The following is a 17,419-nucleotide window of genomic DNA, read 5'->3' as shown; positions in this document are numbered from 1 at the left end:
TCCTGACCAACCTATGCATGCTCGGGAATGCCGTTACGTGTTAACCAGCATAAAAGACCCATCATGCAACAGGCCATGTGCATCTAAGATTCTGCTGTAAACCTGAGGTTATTGATGTCAGACCCGACATCCTGGGCGAAAATCTGATGCACTGACTCAAGACCTCATATAGGGGTCTCGCCTATGTTCAAGGTCCTGCCTAATGCCATTCCTGTCCAAGTTGCGACAGACTAACAAAGCCAGATTTCTTTTAAGAGAAAGGCAAAACCTCTCGACTGAGGTTGCAGTTGAGAGTAAAACTCTTGTCCTGAGAACTAGAAACCACTTAAAATATGCTGTACCATAGGAAGGTGGGCTGGGAAGCTTAAAGAAAGAAATAGCCCCAGCCTGAGAAACAGTGGCTGCTTTGCATGCAGAAGATTCTCAGTATATCCAGGGAGGACTATGAGAGCATCATGAAGGAAGGGTAGGATTTTAATAGAACAAAATACAGTGGAGGAGAATTCATTGAATTATTGAATAGATTTGTTTGTTTTAAAAGTCACGAAATGGGACACATGCACACAAAAGTACAGAGGAGTTGTGTCCACTGGTGAGAGCTATTATTGAATAGATGTTTACAAACACCTGCTTCATGGGTGCTGGGAAAATGAGATACCTCCATCACAGAAAGGCTGCCTTGAGGAAATGCAACTGAATCCTATGCAACAAATGGGTAACAACTGCACCTTGAACACTGGAAAGTGGGTTGGAAATGCCATTATTATTATTATTATTATTATTAAGCGTCCTTTCTTCACTCAGACAAAAGTACCCTACTGCGTACACAGTGAAAGCAGATGGAGGGTGTAAATAAGGGTCCTACACTAAATGCAAGCTTTCGCCTCCAGCACGAGCATTACAGGCTGAAGTCCTATTTGTGCTTGGTAAGATTTGCTCTTTCGCACCGAAAGCAGGGCACATTCACCACGCTCCAAAGGCCTCGTCAAGGAAAAAGGTTAAGTGCACCAAGCAACGCTAAGGAGGAATCCTTACCAAATGCAAGGCCCAGAATCACCATGCTCAGCTCAATAGCCAGAAGGAAGAATCTTGTGATTTCCCACAGGATCTAGAGAAGACAGTACATGCCACAAAATCAAGATCAAGGAGCAAACGGAATAGGTCCTAAAAGAGAAGCTTGCCCAAAGGTTTTCCTCCCATCGTTCCTTCCATCAGAAGTTCCTTCCATCCATGAAAATAAAATTAAAAAGACCATCCTAACATCTCCCTCACTGGCTAATGCAGGGTGCTCACATGAATTTTCAGAATTAGTTGCCTCAGGCTACGAGTCTTACACAACTGTTTGTACGTTTGGCATTGTGCACAAAATCTCAAAAATATTGTTACTTCATTACAGGGAGTTTCATCCTTCAATTCCATTCCAATCATCCTGTTTCCTCTGTTGTTCCAATCCAGAGCCCAACTGACCTAGCTCCAAAATCATGCTGGCTTAAAGGGCTGTAGATTACAACTACTGTCTGCCCCCTATTTGTCAATATTGACCCTTGGCACAGCCTATCTCAAGTGTTCTGATTGGTCCAAATGCTTAGTGCTCTTTTGGACACCAAATCTAACCCAGGTGCATAAGGTGTACTTAAGTGGCACAGGTAAGGTCTCCTTGCAACCAGGTGCACAGCACTTGTAGGAACAATCCCCTGGCATAAGAAAGTACCATGGGAGATAGGCCTCAAGTTACTTGTCAACAGCAAATACTCATCTTGGCATCAAAACATTTAGTTAAGGGCCATCATTCCTGTGGCGATTGACTCTGCTGTTCTCCATTTGCCTAAATGAAGAGCCACATTGTTTTATACAAATCCTGAGACTGGCTGTCTCGATGTAAATGCAACCAAATACGGCTTGCAAAAAAGAAAGAAATGCAAAACTGAAAAACAATTAGACAATAAAAACATTTGTTCGAGTAGGATTAGAGACTAGAAAGGGATTTAGCGTTGAGCCAAGCAAAGCATGGGAGGGTGGCAAGGCCAAAAGTCAATACTGTTCAAAGAGTTAAAAGAGAACCACACCCTCCAATCTACCAGACAGCCAGGTGCAAAATAGTGGTTCAGGTGAGGGTGGGGAGGAAGCAGCCAAGGTACATTTAGAATGAAGGAAGAGGATGTCTCTGAGCACATGCTTGGTCCAAGATTTTGTTCTCAGGGACTGAACTGAGCTCACAGTCCTTTCACCCAAAACTCCACTTCTGGTTTTCTTCTCAATATTTCTATGTTTGAGCAGCCTAAGTTTGGGGATGAGGAGGGGAGAGATAGAAGAAGCCTTTTCCTTGTTGCTGTTGTTGAACAACTGGGGCATCAGAAACCCTTGCTGATCCATCACAAAACCCCAAAATATGGGGAGGAGTCCAGGGGGTTGCACAAGCAGACCTTGTTCCATGCACACGTACCCCAGTTAGTGGTACAATGAATTCCACCCATTATTGTAACTGATGACTAAATGGAGCTCAAATATTTTTGCATTCCTGCCCCAGAAAAGGTGAAGAAGGGGCCAAAGCCTCTGGTATCAAACTCACACTCACCTTGTCAGTAACCGTAGCGGCAGTGGAAGCGCTGACTGTCATGGAGACAACCGCTCGAGCAATCCCAACCACAGCTACCACAAACACCTAGAAGACAATGGCAATTGTTACGAATTAAGGCAGAAGAGAAAATGCATGATGGGCTTCAGGGATGGGAGACCAATCAACAAGGTCCCCCTTTAACATTTTATTTTGTTTTTGTAACAGGATGAGTTACAGAGGAACAGAAGAAAAAGAGGGGGAAGTGGTTTTCCCTCTTTTTAAGGCTGAGAAGGAACAAGTTACTTCAGCCAGGTCACCTCAGCAAAGAAATGCTACAGAATTTGCCATGTAAGACCTACATCAGAAATGGGGAACAGCCAGTGATCAGGGGTGATGTGAGTTGGAAGTCTGGCAACACCTGGACTAAAGGTTTTCAAGGCTTGAAATATTGATCCTTATTAGCTCCTCCATTCTCTGATTTTAGTATCATAATCACTTCATATTCTATTGGTGCCTGCTTGGTGCACGTAGAATTTTAAATAAACAGGCAGCCAACACCACAGGATATCAATTAAGGAGCCTCAGATCTGGGAAAGACTCCACAATTCATTTGCTGAAGCAGCAGCAGCAGGGGATGGGGGTGGGGAACACAGTAAAAAAATGCTTAAGGCACGAAATCAGCTCAGAAGATTCTGAAATATAAAGTCTTTCAAAATCCTTGGCACAGGAACATTAGGGATACTGTACACAGTTTCCAGTTCTAGCTGGAAAAGATGCAAAACATGTCAATACGCTAACTGCTTATCCTACCTCACATGAAACAGAGTTGTATTCCCTAGTTTTAGCTTATTTCGTTTAAAATAAATGACCTACAAGGAGCTAAACTAATTTTTGCCAGCATTTGTTCAGCTCAGTGCTACATGCAATGTACAATGCTACAACCCTACCACTACTGGCCACAAAATTTAGCCTTCTGAAACGCTATACTTCATTTAACAACACTTCAGCCCCTTCAGGAAATATTGATTTTTGTTTTGTTTGAAGTGTGCCATATTCAGAAGCCCCCTTACGACTGATACTAAGAACACAAATATTCATTGTCTCCCTTTTCCAGAGGTCACACATATTCTAATCTGCTACATGCTGGGCTCTATACAACTGACATATATTAATCCCACTGACAGATGCTGTAAGGAGACTGGGACCAGAAGGCCAGAGTAAACAGGACTCAACAACACCACACAATGATTTCAGCAAGACTGAACCAGGTTTTAGCACCACATTGCAGATATCCTCTTAGCCTGTCGAGAAAAGTGAATGAGCATTTGCAGTACTGTATTTGTTTGTGGATGTCCTGCATTGTAGCAGCCCTCTGGGCAGTTCCCTGTACATCCTGTTACCACCCTCCTATGCTGCATCTGTAAAATATATCTACTTCCTCTCCAAGATAAAGCTCCTGAAATAACCAGTTTCTTTCCTGCCTTCAGAAATATTATTTAACGTGCTTGGGAGCTAAGCAGTCTTCTTGCCACTGCACTTTGCACCAACCCCAATATGGCAGGAGCCTCCACTTACAAAGGAACAAAAAACAAACATTGATTCATTACATTATTCCCTCAAGCGTGCCCTGTAGGACGCAATGCATCCAGAATTGCTATTTGCATAGGGGAAGGCCTCAAATGTAAGATGCACATGCACACCTCAGCCTAACATTGTAGGACTTGTTACACTGCAGGCAGATTGATTTATCCCCTGCTGCTTCAAACATTTCAGCCCTCAGGGAAAGGGCACTGGTTTCTGTAAAAGCAACAACCACTGTACACGCTTTCAATATGTGCACGATCACGAGCATCACCCCAACCCAGAAGTGGCTGGAAAAGGGGGTGGGGCAGGGGTGGAATGGGGCAGGGTTATGATCGCTCTGCCGACACACACAGGGGTCAGGAACGTAACCCCCATGGAAAATGCTTGTTGCCTGTAGTTATAAATGAGACCAAGGCAACATTCACACTATACTTTTCAGAGCATGGGCACCAGAAGGGCCAAACCCATGCATGGGATGATAGACTGTACACCTGAGAAACCAATGTCACTGTTTGGCTAAAGCAAAGAGCTTCTTGAGAGCAATGACTCTCTGCAGGAGAAAGGGCTCTTATAGCAGACTCAAACATCTGCAGCTGGTGCTGGGCATAGTCTGGGAGCCTATCAGGCTTCATTTGGAGTCTGTCAAGTTCACAGCTGTGACGTCCCCAAAGACCTCATCCACCAACCTCGCTCGGCTTGTTCAGGTCAGCCGCCTCGGCCTCAAGGGGAAAAACTTGTTTATGGAGAGCCAAGAACTCCCTGCACTGAGGCTATGCCCATGACTTCTGTGCAACAGACAGTCATACATCTGACAATGCAATACACAAGAAAGCCTGCACAGGACTTGACATCTTCTTTTTTAGAAAACAACAACCCCACAACGTCCAACTTCCTCTATTGCCGGCATGCTGCACTCTGCACCCATCTCCTGCTCCCAGCCTGAGAGTCAGCCCAGGCTGAGTCACCCATTGGCAGAAATCATGGCACCACCATGTGCTGCCCAGGGCTGCTGCCACAATCCTCCGCCTCCTGGGAACAATTCCCTTCCTTCCTCACTCCTTTCAGAAGAAGCCCTTTTGGCTCATGCAGTAACTGAGAAGCGGCAATGGAAGTGGAAGTGGGTGCAAATGACAGCTCAGCGGAGATTTAATAAACAAGCAGAGGTTTTTATTTATAAAAACAACAACAACCACCCACAATGCACACACACACTAGGCTGGAGGAGGCAATCTCCACAAAGATACTGATAATCAGCAGACTTAAAGCATAAGGAGACATTTTTCTCCTCACACATCTGCTTTTTCAGAACTCCTTACAACTATTGTTTATAAATGGCTTCAAGTCCGCCCTGCCCCCCCCAAAGGAATTAATTATGAAAATACAATGAAATTGCACAAGTAAATGATTTTTTTTTAAAAAAAAGTCTATCCACTGCTAGATCCTGACCTAGAACCCTTCCTTTAACTCTGTCTCTAATCCTCTTTCAAATACATTTCTGTGGACAACTGCTGCATTGGGGGGTGGGGGGTGGGCTGGGGCTGCTGTCCATGAGTGGCTCAGGGTGAGCTAAGCTGTTGGGAAGGAGGACGGACTTTAGAGGCAGCAGAGACAGAAGCAGCAGCTACCCCTCACTCCACCCTAAGGAGAGGATTCATTTGAACACATTTCCGATTCTAAAACACAGCAATGCAGTTTAAATGGAGAGGGGTGTTACTCTCAGGGTAGGATATTGGGAGGGGGGAGTAGGCAAAATGGGGAAATAGATTGCAGTATTCTTCCTCACCCCATGAGCCTTCTCTTGAACAAGGAGCAAGAAGGGCAGGAGGTGCTGGGTACTGGGCAGAGCAAGAAGGCAAAAGGTTCAGATCATCCAGCCAGATACATCAGCACATGTGTCCAGCAACACCTGGAGGGCCACAGGTTGCCTATTCCTGTTCCAGAATTGCAGCTTGTATTGTGGAAGCACCCCTGACGCACAGATTTTCCCCAGGGTGTCATCAGTGACCATGCTGCTAGGTTCTTGAGCTTAAGGGAGGCAAGACCACGTGGGCCAATTTCCCACTGGCCTGCTCTTAAAAAAACTAAAACAGAAAGACCTGTACTTACCAGTATGTAAAAGGTGGTGAAGATGGGACTGGAGGTGGCGTGGATTTTGGCCTTGGCAGAGGGCAGCTTCCAAAGGAGAAATGCAAAGAAAAGCACATTGGGAACCAGCAGCAGAAGGTCCCAGTAACGGACCCTAGAAATAAGGCACAAAAGAGAAAACAGTTTTTAGAATGCAGTTTTTAAAATGCAGGAAGTGGAGGAAGGAGGAGAAGAGGAAGAGGAAGGAAAACAAAAGCCACACGCACCTACACAAAACAGCATCTCACCTGGATGTCCCAATGTCTTCATACAACAACAACAAGCACTTGTGTGGCACAGTAATGTTGACGTCAGCCCGTGCAGTTGTCAGGGGTGCAGAAGTGACATTATCCAACGCCGCCACTGATGTGGTAGAAGGTGGATAGGTGGCATTGTCGTACGTAGAGAACCTCACTAGAGGTGTCACTATAGAAGACATCCTGTCACAGCTCTGGGGGGAAAGAAAGTGAGAGAAAAGGGCAGCATCATCATTAGGAAACAGATACACACACATCAAAAGGGTACTCTTCATGAGGAAACTCACACCTAGAATGCCTCTTGCCTATTCCAATACTCTATTATTGAAGTAAATCCTCATTTTGGGTCCCAGAAACTAGGGGAGAAGGCACCATTTATTACCTAATTGTGCTCCTTTTCCTGTAGTAAATCAAGTTTGCAGTCTGGCTTTATTTTAGATTTAGCTTTGTCCTTAGCTGCTCAAGTAGGAAGTAGCAGCAACACCAAGTACTTTACACACACAACTGGAGACCAAGAGCCTCAAAGTTATCACCCAGACCCGTAACCTCTTGGGACAGACTATTACAAAGCATTCTATGTGGTCCTACCATTGGAAGTGTATTCAGAAACTTCAGATGCTGAGGAAGGCTGCCTCCTCTGCTTTTTATTAGTTCTTTTATTACGACAAAAAACTTTCAGTTTGTGGTTCACAGGCAACGCTGCTCATTTCCCATTATAGGCACACAGTACTAAATAGTTAGGAAGGTAGAAACATATGAGAAACTTGCTTATATAAAGTCCATCTATGGGTCCAGCTAGCTCAGAATTTCCTACACTGGCAGAAAGTAGAACCTGGGACCTTCTGCATGCATAGCAGATTATCAGAGTTTTAGTGGAAGCTTCTAGGTGTGTTGGCCAGGGTTTTCTCCCTGTGTACACCCAATTATCACTTCTGCAAAACGTGACACACCACAAGTTAGAACATATTACCATGCCGCTCATCTATTACACGTGAAGTTCTGGCTTTCTAGGCTCTAAAAATTTGTCACCAAGAATGCTCTATAAAGCCACCACAGCATGCCTTCAAGGCCCACAGTGCTAGAATGCAGCCAAGTAGCATCGGAAATGCCTTCAGGGGTTTTCTTAAGCTTAACAGCTAATTATCTCCTCATCTCCTGCCAAAATGAAGTCACCACCAGACAGCTCTGAAGCAGGTGCTCTAGATTTGCTTCAGGAGCTGTGTGCTTCAGCATGGTCAACAGCCAAGGATGATGAGAACCGTAGTTCAGCATCATCCAGAGGACCAAAGGTTCTCCACCCATGCCTTTGGAGCAAAGCCTTTTAAAGTGTTTCAATGCATTAAAAGCATAGAAACCAAAAGTCTTTAAACAACATGTGTCAATATAAATTTACATGAGAATTCAGTGACTGGAGGCCAAAAGACCTAATTCACCCTCCTAAGGAATGTTTCCTGGTCACCCATATTGGCAAACTAGACAAGAGAGAGGAAGGCGAAAGGACTGATATCTGTGGTAAAAGTGTTTGCCAGCAGGGCTCTTTTGGGGCCTCCACTCCTACTACTAAAAAAGGGGGTGGGGTGAGGGGAGGGGAGGTGTTTCAATCCATAGTTGTAAGACCCAACGTGCACATTATTAGAAAAGCCAAAGTAAAATAAAGTTTACATAGTACTAAATAATTATTGTGTATAATAGTACACTCTCTCTTTAAGACAGAAAACATTTGGACAATGTTTTGTAATAAAGAACACATTGCTTGTGTATTCTTAAGACAAGTTTTATCCGTTTTAATAAAGCACCAAAAATAATGATTATGTCTTTATAGATGTCATGCGACTTTAAATATATTTCATTCATTAATGGGAAAATACATTTCCTTTGCCCAGAAGTGATAGTATTTTACTTAAAGTGTATAATTATATCCGTCCTCTTTTAAATTATGAAGGGGGAAAAGGCTCCCATTCAAAATCTTGGTAGCAAGTAACCTAAACAATGGCCAATCATTACCTCACATAATCGACTGACCATAACTGGTCTCTTTCCAGGCTGTAAATATTTAACATACTGCTAGACAATGTGTAGGCCACACTTAAACCTATAGGCACATGTAACACTAATATTTTTTTTTCTACATAGAAAGGGCTGTAGCTCAGGGATAGAGCACATGCTTGGCATGCTGACCGTCCCAGGTTCAGTCCCCAACATCTCCAGTTAGCGCAGGGAAATATTTCTGCCTGGAGAACCACTGCAAATCAGCGTTCACCAACCTCATGTCAGTGTTTTGGACTACAACTCCCATCAGCCAACCTGGTGTCAACGACAACACTGAGCTAGGTGGGCCAGTGGCCTGACACAGCACCCTTAGTTAAGACATAAATATCACAGCTTTGTGGCATGTGCAGTGACTACTGTTTTCCAAATGGATATGTGTGTGTGTGTGTGTAGTACACACAGAGAGAGAGAGCTTCCCTACCCCCTAAAAATATGTTTAGGGGTACTCTCATTTTCCTACTCGTATTGAAATACTGCCCCTCAATGAGGCCAAACTTAGATTCACAAAATGTTTAGGGGTATGCGTACCCCTGCATACTCCCAGAAATAAGCACTGTGTGTGCCTGTGTGTGTATTATTGATCCTGGCTTGTTTCAAATGTAGGGGCCAGTTCCCTGGTTTGGACAAAACAGGAAACTATTGTCAGTTTGAGACTTCCTCACAATACACCAATAAGGAAAGAGGTACACAAAGAAGAATTGCACAAGCACCAAGTCTCGTGCATATCTCAGCTTATTAAATCTAGATATGTGTGTTCATACTGAGCTACCTAGTATAAAGCAACTTGTATGTGCTCACGACTGTGCTGTAAGTGAAGGGAAAAGCCAAGCCTTGAGCAGATACAGCTGTGGTAGAATACTGGCTGAACAAACACACAGAAGCCCTACCCAAGAGAACCAGTCCTCTTGCAATCGGCTCCTTTAGACAAATAAACTTTGTCCTGTGTCTGCAGTTCACACCGCAGCCCTTGTAGGGACAAAGACTGAAGGACACTCCTCAAGCACATTATAACAATAAGCCATGTAGGACCAAACACCACATGCAAGCTTGTTTTTTTAGAGTGAAAAGAAACACTGGAGTTGAAAATCAGAAACAAAGGAGTAAGTTTTAACTATGTTTTTCAGTTACATCTATATGAAATACAGTGATTATGCATGTGGCATGTGTTAATTTCAATTAGAGCTAGACTCTAATGTTTGTACATTTGTTTTTATGGTAAAGTTGACTCCTTATAAGACAGCCTGGGAGCTTGCTAGAAAGCAGGGTACAACCTCCTGGCAAAAGTAAATACAGATTAGAATAGCTCTCTCATCCTGGGGCCCTCCAGAACTCCCATCAACCCTGACAATTGCCTATGTTGGCTGGACTAGTGGGAGTTATAGCCCCAAACATCTGGAAGATGCCAGGTTGCAGAAGGCTAAACTAGAATGCTGGCTTGTATTTTTTTTTATAAAGAGATACAGGGAGAGTATTGCTTCTCTGTCCAAGACTAGTACTGCATATCTGTTGCAAACTATGACCTTTTGCACTAGGCACCATGTAATAAATCTGCAAAATACTTCCTGAATCCCTGTTGAACTCAATAGGACCTAATTCTGTATATGGGATTTTACTGTTAAAGGGTGTAATATTGCAGGCTAGGCTTCTACCAACAACCTTAATCTCTCTCTCCTCCCTGTCAACCATCTTTCTTAAAAAATAATAATATAAAAAATCAAGGCTTGAATGAAGTTCTATAAAATTCGAAAGGTAGCCTAGAGCTTTTTGATGTTTGGGTTGATCCTAATGAAAGGTATTATACCATACACACACCTAGATCAACAAGTTGCTTGCATTCCCTACATGCATTCTTCAGCAGTATTTCCAAGGTATCTGCTTTATTCTACGCAACCATTATATCCTTTGCCCTACAAATGACACATGCACTTTAATCAAAACAAATGAGAGCTTCCACAGCTAGCTTCCAGGAGCGCAGGAACCTGAACTCAAGCCTAGCAGAAATTAATGTAATCTGCTCTATAAAGTCTTGTCCCATCTCAGTTCATAGATGCTGTATACAGTACAGTGGTACCTCGGGTTAAGTACTTAATTCGTTCCGGAGGTCCGTTCTTAACCTGAAACTGTTCTTAACCTGAAGCACCACTTTAGCTAATGGGGCCTCCTGCTGCCGCCACGCCGCCAGAGCACGATTTCTGTTCTCATCCTAAAGCAAAGTTCTTAACCCGAGGTACTATTTCTGGGTTAGCAGAGTCTGTAACCTGAAGTGTATGTAACCTGAAGCATATGTAACCCGAGGTACCACTGTATTTCAAACAATGAGCTGTAACCGCTTGTCAAAACGCAGCACTCTGCACACGCTCAGTCCTGTTCTCACAATTGTACTTCACATGCTCCACATCTAAGCCCTGGCCCACAAATCAGATTCCATATCCACCATCTGACAAAAACTGGATCCTAAAGAGTTTACAAAATATTCAAAAGCTAATCTAATCCTTGCAGAGTCTATTAGAATGTGAATCTTGGAATGCTGGGAAATATTTCATTCTCTATACTTCCATGGTTGGAGTAATTTAAATTACATAGTTAACAGAGTTAAGTTTCCTGGACTGAAAAACTTATTCTGAGAAACACAACAATTCTTTGTTTTAAGAGACTGCATTTTTCACTAACTTATCAGCACTCTCCAAATATAGAGAGAGAGAAAGAGAGAGAGAGAGAGAGAGATGGAGGCCTTTTATCTAGCCAAGACATTCTTGCCCCACCCTCTCATATTTACTTTTTCATTTTACCCAAGGACAAGCTTGTGAGAGTAGGGTTTTCAACGGCACTACAATAAAACATCTGTTCAGTTCATTTATGCCACTAGAACCTTAAATTTGGGGCGAGATTTTATGGGCTGTAAAAAGAAGCGGCAATGGACAAGCAGTACATTATCACGACAGTGACCTTTAACTGGACTCACTTCATATCTTCTCTTAGCCCAGGTTAACTACTGTACTACATTGCCCTCCCAAGCACATACAGGGACAGCAAATATGTATGAAAAGGTAGCAGTAGAAGCTGTTAGGCTGCTGAAAGTCTTAAGCTTTTTTGTTCTTTTTTTTGTAAACAGCACAGAACTAGAACTCAAGGGATCTAATTCAGCTGTTGATAATATGAACATACACAGTACTCAGAAGACATATTGGGATCAGTTGTGTTTTACTCCATAATACATGCTTTTAGGATTGTAGCCTTTGGGAGTTTTGATATACCATTTTAGGAGTACTGTAGTATTTAGGCACTTTAAGACTGATTGTAAGCACACTTGCTCAGTCAGAACACAATTCTAGCTGAGCCAACAGGGTACTTATTTTAAAGTATATGCATTTAAGAACTGGATCAGTGTGCATATTCTATTGTCTGTCAGGGAAATCAGGCAGGCACCAACATTATGTGCGGCTTTTGCAAAAACTCATTCTGAATATACCAGGTCACATTCTCCAGCTGCAAAATCCACAAAGTAAAATGCAGCGTGCATAGCTCTCAAGCTTGTCACATATGCTACGTGTTGGCAAACAACTTGTCATGCCTTAAAGCCTCAGCTTTACCTCCTCCAAGAGACACATGCCAAGCACCCTCTTGAGCAATAACTTGCTTAGAGGATTTGCCTTAATAATTACGAATACCTTTAGCTTGATTACAATGAAACCAGCACCATGAAACACTCGCGGTCAACAACATAATCATGGCATATGTCATGTTACGAGCTCTCTCTCTCTTTAACAGAGGTGTCATAATCACTGAACTTCTTGTCACACAGGACACCAGGAAGCGAGCTTTAAACCAGTCAGGGTAACAACATTTGGTCTGGACAGGTCAGAGTAGACCCTGCCATTAGAGGCCTGGTACCCTACCACTTATAGGCATGCCCCCCCCCACAAAAAAATCCTGGGAGCTGTAGTTTGTTAAGAGGGTTGAGAGTCATTAAAAGGTAAAGGTAACGGTACCCCTGCCCGTACGGGCCAGTCGTGTCCGACTCTAGGGTTGTGTGCCCATCTCACTTAAGAGGCCGGGAGCCACCGCTGTCCGGAGACACTTCCGGGTCACGTGGCCAGCGTGACGAAGCTGCTCCGGTGAGTCAGCACCAGCACAGCACAGCACATGGAAACGCCATTTACCTTCCCACTATAAAGCGGTACCTATTTAACTACTTGCACTTAGGGGTGCTTTCGAACTGCTAGGTGGGCAAGAGCTGGGACCGAACGACGGGAGCTCACCCCGCCGCGGGGATTCGAACCGCCAACCATACGATCGGCAGGTCCTAGGCACTGAGGTTTTACCCACAGCGCCACCCGCGTCCCACCGTTGAGAGTCATTAGGAAACCCCTATTTTCCTCACAGAACTACAATTATCAGAGTAGTTTAGCAGTCAATTCCTCTTCCTATGGAACTCTGAGAATTATAGCTCTGTGAAGGGAAGTGTTCTCATAACCACTCTTGGCACCCTTAACTACAATTCCAAGGATTCTTTGGAACTTAAGCACTGACTGTTTAAAGTGGTATGATATTGTGTTAATTGTGTTAACATGCTGTACTGTTTTTAATACTGACTGGGAGCCGCCTAGAGTGGCTGGGGAAACTCAGCCAGATGGGCGGGGTATAAATAATCAATTATTATTATTATTATTATTATATGTATAGTGCAAATGGGGTCAGAGTGAGACAGCCATTTCGGATGGCAAATACTTGGGGACAGGGAACGGTAGCAAAGCATTTGGAGGACATAGCTGTGTGCACTATGCAGCCTATCCTGACGCTCTGAGCTAGCCTGCAGGCCTCAGGTGTACAGCAGGATGTTGTTACATCAACAATTTTGGAGTACAATTCAACTGTCAGTGCACTGGAATGTAGAAAGTGGGGTATTATGTTGTAAGGTTACACCCAAGATAAGCAGGTAATAAAATTCTTTATTTTACAGAGGTTGAGTTGTGAAATTTATTGCTTGGGATGACATTGTGCATAATTTGACATTGCTGCTTGGTAGATATTAATTATGTTCATTCCGTATTATATACTACTGTGTATGATTACTATGCATTGCTTATTATTATGAATTGTATTTATATAGCCGTTTACATTTTTTGCATGGATATTATGCTATGCGTTCTTTTTTATGTTCTGTGCTGAAAACTTCCCTGTGGTGCATTATATAAATTTTAATGATCTTCATCATATCATCCTGTTCTTCAGGAAGCAACATGTCTTGGGTCAATTTCGGTTCAGTCTCTCAAATCGCCTCTGCACACTTCATAACCCAACCTTAGCTACAAATTCAGTCTTGGCTAAATCATATAAGGTCCTGTGTCTAGTACAGAGCCAATAAGAAAAGGCCCAGAAAGCACTCATTACCTTGGAAAATCAAGACTGTGTCCCAAGAAACAGGAAGAGGGGAGGAAATGCGTATGTGCACACTTGCGAGAGAAAAAGTGTGTCATTTCAGCCACAGATACAATGATACCAATATGCAGCAGCAGTTGAAAGTAGGAACACATCGGTTCAAAAGCTAAGGGCAACTTTGGATCTGTGACTGACAGTCCTTGCAATGTCAGAGGTCTGAACTGCACATCATTATGCTGGGTTACTTATAGATTTTAACCACACAGCCTTTATCATCATAAATCATCATGCTAACAACTGTCTCTCTATCTCCCTTATTTAAAGACATGCTCTGCATGCACTCACACAACACTGAACTTTCCAAAAGGCTCACTTCCGAAATACTGGCAAGGTGCTCAGTGGTTATATTGTTAACACTTGATTATTAGGTGTTTATACCAGAACCCGTTAACAGAAAACCCATGAAGAGCACAATCAGGATTTACTATCCACACAAGCTATCAGAAGTTACCAGCTATAAAACAGTTGAGTCTGGACACAAATCTGTAGTCACAGAGGGCGATAGGAGTTTTCTAATAGGGAATAGGCACCAAGCAAACGAGCTCGGAGGATGCTGGAAGCGGCAGTCATCCCCTTTATGTCCGAGGCCCACGCCTGACAGCAAAGGGGCCTTGGGCTGAGTGGTGGAAACAAACCCTCAGTGCCGTCGCCCTATTTAAGGAAAGAGAGCACGCGCGCACCCCGATACCAATAGGAAAAGGAAGCTACCATATGGATCAAAACCAACAACAGGGGAAACTACAGTATTCAGAGAAAGGAGGAAGAGGAGAGCTGAATCCTGAAGAACGATCCTGCGACTTAATGTTTTAAGAGGCAAACAAACATCTGCCCATCCCATCCCATTAGTTTGGGAAAGGGGGGAGGAGGACGATGCATTTAAGGATCCCACATCTGACACAGAAGTGGGACTGCGTGCCAGGGAATGGTGGCTACTAGATCGAGGGGAGGGGAAGACACGGCATCTTAAAACAGGGCAGCAGAAAAAGGAGCCGCGATGCAGTGCCAGGAGGACAGCAACTGGAGACTCGCGCCAAAGGAGCCTGGCCATCACTAATAACCGTGCCCGGGTGATCCCCGCTCCCCATATGGGACCATCGGGGATGCTCTTCGGAAGGCGGTGGGGGAGATTCCTCCTACCTTCTCTGTCTCCTTCTCTTCCCCCTTCTCTCCAGCCGCTCGCTGCCCGCCGCCTCCTGGTTACACCCGCCCGCTGGCAGAGGGAGGCAGAGGAGGAGGCCTCTCCCGCTTTCCCTCGCGCCGGTGGCTCATTCCCGGGACTTCGGCCCGGCAGTCCCCGAAGCCACCGAGATCCTGTCCCAGGTCCAAAAAAGGGGAGGAGGCTGCCTGCGTGTAGAGGGCGGGCGGTGGGAGGGGGGGGAACGTCGCTAGCGCACCGTGCGAAGCTACAGCCGCAAAACGCCAAACCCGTCACTTCCCCGCGCTCTGCGGCGTCGCGGGGAGCCTTGCAGCCCGCCCGGATTTAGCAGCCTCTTCCAGCCAAAGGGGCGAAGGCGAACAGGTCCCTGCGGGAGAGGAAAAGGCAAATAAACTCTTCGGCCGTCACTTCGCGGGGGAGAATTGAGCGTCGTTCCCTGAGCCTCATGGATTTCAGCCAATCGCGAAGCGCCTAAGTAAAGAAGCCGTACTCAAAAGCGAAACAAAAGGGCCGAAGGAGCCAATGAGGAAAGCGGAGGGGCGGGGGCAGAGGGCAGGACGCGAAAGGTCTTAAAGGAGCATATTGCTTGACAGCTAAGCAGCGAGGAGGCGCGGGGGGGGGGGGGAACCCTTTGAAAGAATTAATATCCATTTGGCAACGTCCGTTCGTAAATAGCACAAAATGCGGTGCTATGTGTTTCAAAGGACTCTCGTCTCCTAAAACTATTCACTCTGACCGACCTCTAAACCACTTTGACAATAGGTTGACTAATCTGTACTGACAGAGCAATTCTGTGAGTGTTCACTTGGAACTATGTCTTACTTTGTTCACTCTCAGGTCAATGTGCATAGGATTTCAGTCGGGGTGATCTTGCATATAAACTCTATAAATGTTATGTACTTTATTGAAGTTCTCACCCTGGCCACCAGGGGTATTGTGTATATAGTTTTCACTCAGGTCCACATATGTTAATTTAGGCGGGACTCTGGGTTGTTGTTACAATGTTGACAGCCGGCTGCCTATAAAAGCAGGCCAGCTGAGCTGTTTGCAGTTCAGTACAGTTCCAGCTTAAAGAACCACTTGGAGAAATCTCTGTGTCGACTGCTATGTCCACCCACAACTTAATAATAAAATATCTGGGTATCTTCATACTGCTGGTGTGGGTTTTGCAGTCATGGTTATTTTGCTTCTTCACCTAGTGTGTGGCTTGGCTCACTTGCTTGCGTAGCAGGAAGTATTGCGGGTCACCCTGTACTTTGGACTATATGAGCTGATCAGTAACAAACTGGCATGCCATGTGAATGATGCTATCCTCTGATGAGTTCCTTAAATGTTACAGTTCTGCAAGAGAAAAGCAAAGCAAAAAGGCATCAGCCCAAGTTAAACATTTACATAATGCCATTATTTATTTATTTATTCATTTATTTATTACATAATTAATCCATAGAGGTGATTGACGGTACAAAAGAGTGGCAGAGAGAGACAGGTCAGGGAAGACAGGGCTACTCATGGCTGCGTTCCTAAGTAAATTTGCTTGGCAGTAAGCCTAACTCAAAAGACGGTAAAGTTGACACCTGTCCAATGTGTAATGGGACAGAGAGTTGTAGTGGTGTTGCCACATTAAAGGTCCGATTCTTACCGGGAACTGGCTTTGAGGCATCTAATCATAAGCCTGCATTTTTATCAAAGCTTATATATTCCAATCAGGGCCTGTATATATTTTAAAATGAGCTTAAAAAGATTTTCAAATGTTTCATGCCAGGCAAAAGACCAGCTGCTTAGAGAACCTTGGCAATTCCTCCTAGACAAGGGGCCCCCCTGATTTACAGCAGAAGAATAAACAATTCTCAAAGTCGTAAAAGAGGAAATTACAGACTGAGAGCGAGGACACTGATCCTGCATGTTACAGAAGATAAAAAAGGCTGAGAAAACACAATTAGGAATGGGCAAATAGTAAAATAATACCATGGGCCTCCCATTAAAATGAGCCAGATCTTCTTCCTAAGGTTGAAAGGCCAAGAGCAGTGAAAAAGGCAACTGGCTTGGCTGGAAGAATGAGAGCATTTTTGGGAAATCTTTTAAAGCTGTTTCTTTCTTAAACTGAGAGAGTTAAAGGGTAATAAATGCTGGGAAGAGCTAATGGGAGAAGCATCTAGCTGGCTGGGAAAGGAGGGGTGAAAGGAGGGGTGTAAACTGAAGAGGCTTCTTTTGAAGCTGTTTTTTACTGAGTTCCTTTTTACTTTACAAAGATTT

General features: G+C 44.2%; 1 protein-coding gene across 1 annotated transcript in view; it reads right to left on the bottom strand.

Moving 5' to 3' along the window:
- TPRA1 (transmembrane protein adipocyte associated 1) overlaps window positions 1-15,782 on the bottom strand; it is a 28,256-nt gene extending 12,474 nt beyond the window's left edge. Inside the window, exons 1-5 of the mRNA XM_081900492.1 lie at window positions 15,148-15,782; window positions 6,514-6,716; window positions 6,248-6,380; window positions 2,576-2,662; window positions 1,036-1,108 (exon numbers count right to left, since the gene is read on the bottom strand). Of these exons, the coding sequence (XP_081756618.1) occupies window positions 1,036-1,108; window positions 2,576-2,662; window positions 6,248-6,380; window positions 6,514-6,704 (484 nt within the window). The 5' untranslated portion in view covers window positions 6,705-6,716; window positions 15,148-15,782. The remainder of the gene's footprint in view (window positions 1-1,035; window positions 1,109-2,575; window positions 2,663-6,247; window positions 6,381-6,513; window positions 6,717-15,147) is intronic.
- Between the last annotated feature and the right edge of the window lie 1,637 nt (window positions 15,783-17,419).

The sequence above is a fragment of the Podarcis melisellensis genome (genome assembly GCF_964234715.1).
Source record: "Podarcis melisellensis genome assembly, chromosome: 2".
Taxonomy (NCBI): domain Eukaryota; kingdom Metazoa; phylum Chordata; class Lepidosauria; order Squamata; family Lacertidae; genus Podarcis; species Podarcis melisellensis.
The sequence above is the reverse complement of the archived record's forward strand: the minus strand, read 5'-3'. Positions and strand labels throughout refer to the sequence as shown.